The following is a 1,338-nucleotide window of genomic DNA, read 5'->3' on the forward strand; positions in this document are numbered from 1 at the left end:
CATGTACTCATATTTGATTCTTAAAATCCTTTGTATGAACCCTTTACTATTACAGTAGATTACTTACATTCTAGTTTCCCCTTGACATCACTGTTACACAAGCACACAATTCCAGCTTTGAAGGAAAGAACTCTGATACGTCCATTGCGACCACTAAGGAGACAGGAAGGAATGGGAGCCAATTACATAGTTAACATTTTGCATGAGGTGGTATTATAAAAGATGACATAGGATTAGGGTTCTCCCAACAAGGGGGCTCCTGGGTGTTGGGGGGTGGCCACAGCCTCCCAGGTTGCTAAGACTTCTTGACAACCTGTGACACTCTATGCGGCTCTCCGCACCAGGGCATTCTCGGCTAGCATCAGTATCTGACCTCACAAATGGTCTTTTGGATGAATGGGAACACATTCCCACAGACACCCTCTTGTGGAAAGTATCCTTTAAAAGAGTGAAGGCTGATATTTGTCCAAAGAAGGGGGGGGGGTCAACTCTATTAATGCCCATGGTTTTAAAATGAGATGTCTAACATGCCCATATAGCTGTTATAGTCACTTCTGCACAAACGTTTGGCCATATAGTGTATATGGAGATAGAAATGATGCAATGTGCTTACTTACAAATCGGAAACAGCTCCTAACGCTGGGTTCAACATTGCTTCCCCCAAATGCCGCAACTTCTCCCAGCTGCCTCGGTATCTGGATGGCTTCATGCAGAAGAAGGCTTAGTTGCTTCTGGTCACACGTCTCATCGGGCTTTGCTACCTGCGAAAATAAATCTGAAAGAAAATTGCTCGTTCAAATGTCGTCTGATTCTGGAAAATGAACACAGCAGCTCTCGGAAGATGAAAGGAGCCAACACATACGAGCGGGTTCTAAAACTGAACGGTTGCCGGTATGCAGGTCTGTTATATATAATATGGGGAAAAACACAGACAGAAACACTACGGGGTCATTCACTACAGAGCTGAAGGATCCAGCCGTAGCTTCGGCTGATCCTTCGGCCGCCTGAGCCCTTCGGTTCAGTTCCAGCATACAGCTGTTTTGGGCTCCTTGGCCCTCATCAATGCAAGCTATGGCTCTATGGTGTAGGACTTTAAAGGAGAACTATGAGGCGAGTGAAAATCATCAGCCTCATAGTTCTAGCCGACCTGTGACAATGAAGCTGTCACAGGTCGGCTCAATAGATGAGGAACACATACCTTAGCTCGCTCACTTCTCGATCTAACCCTGCAGAGAGCCGTGACTGTCACTCACGGCTCCCTGCAGGGATTCCTCCCCGCTCCGATCCTCCAGCGCTGACTGTCGGAGCGGACGGGTACAGCTGGCTCTGCCTCTAGAT

General features: G+C 47.3%; 1 protein-coding gene across 1 annotated transcript in view; it reads right to left on the reverse strand.

The window, feature by feature from the left end:
• DRP2 (dystrophin related protein 2) overlaps nt 1-1,338 on the reverse strand; it is a 46,833-nt gene that overhangs the window by 22,983 nt on the left and 22,512 nt on the right. The window contains exon 11 of the mRNA XM_018571445.1: nt 618-775. Within this exon, the coding sequence (XP_018426947.1) occupies nt 618-775 (158 nt within the window). The remainder of the gene's footprint in view (nt 1-617; nt 776-1,338) is intronic.

This window comes from Nanorana parkeri, unplaced genomic scaffold (assembly GCF_000935625.1).
Source record: "Nanorana parkeri isolate BGI_ZX_2015 unplaced genomic scaffold, ASM93562v1 scaffold1760, whole genome shotgun sequence".
Taxonomy (NCBI): domain Eukaryota; kingdom Metazoa; phylum Chordata; class Amphibia; order Anura; family Dicroglossidae; genus Nanorana; species Nanorana parkeri.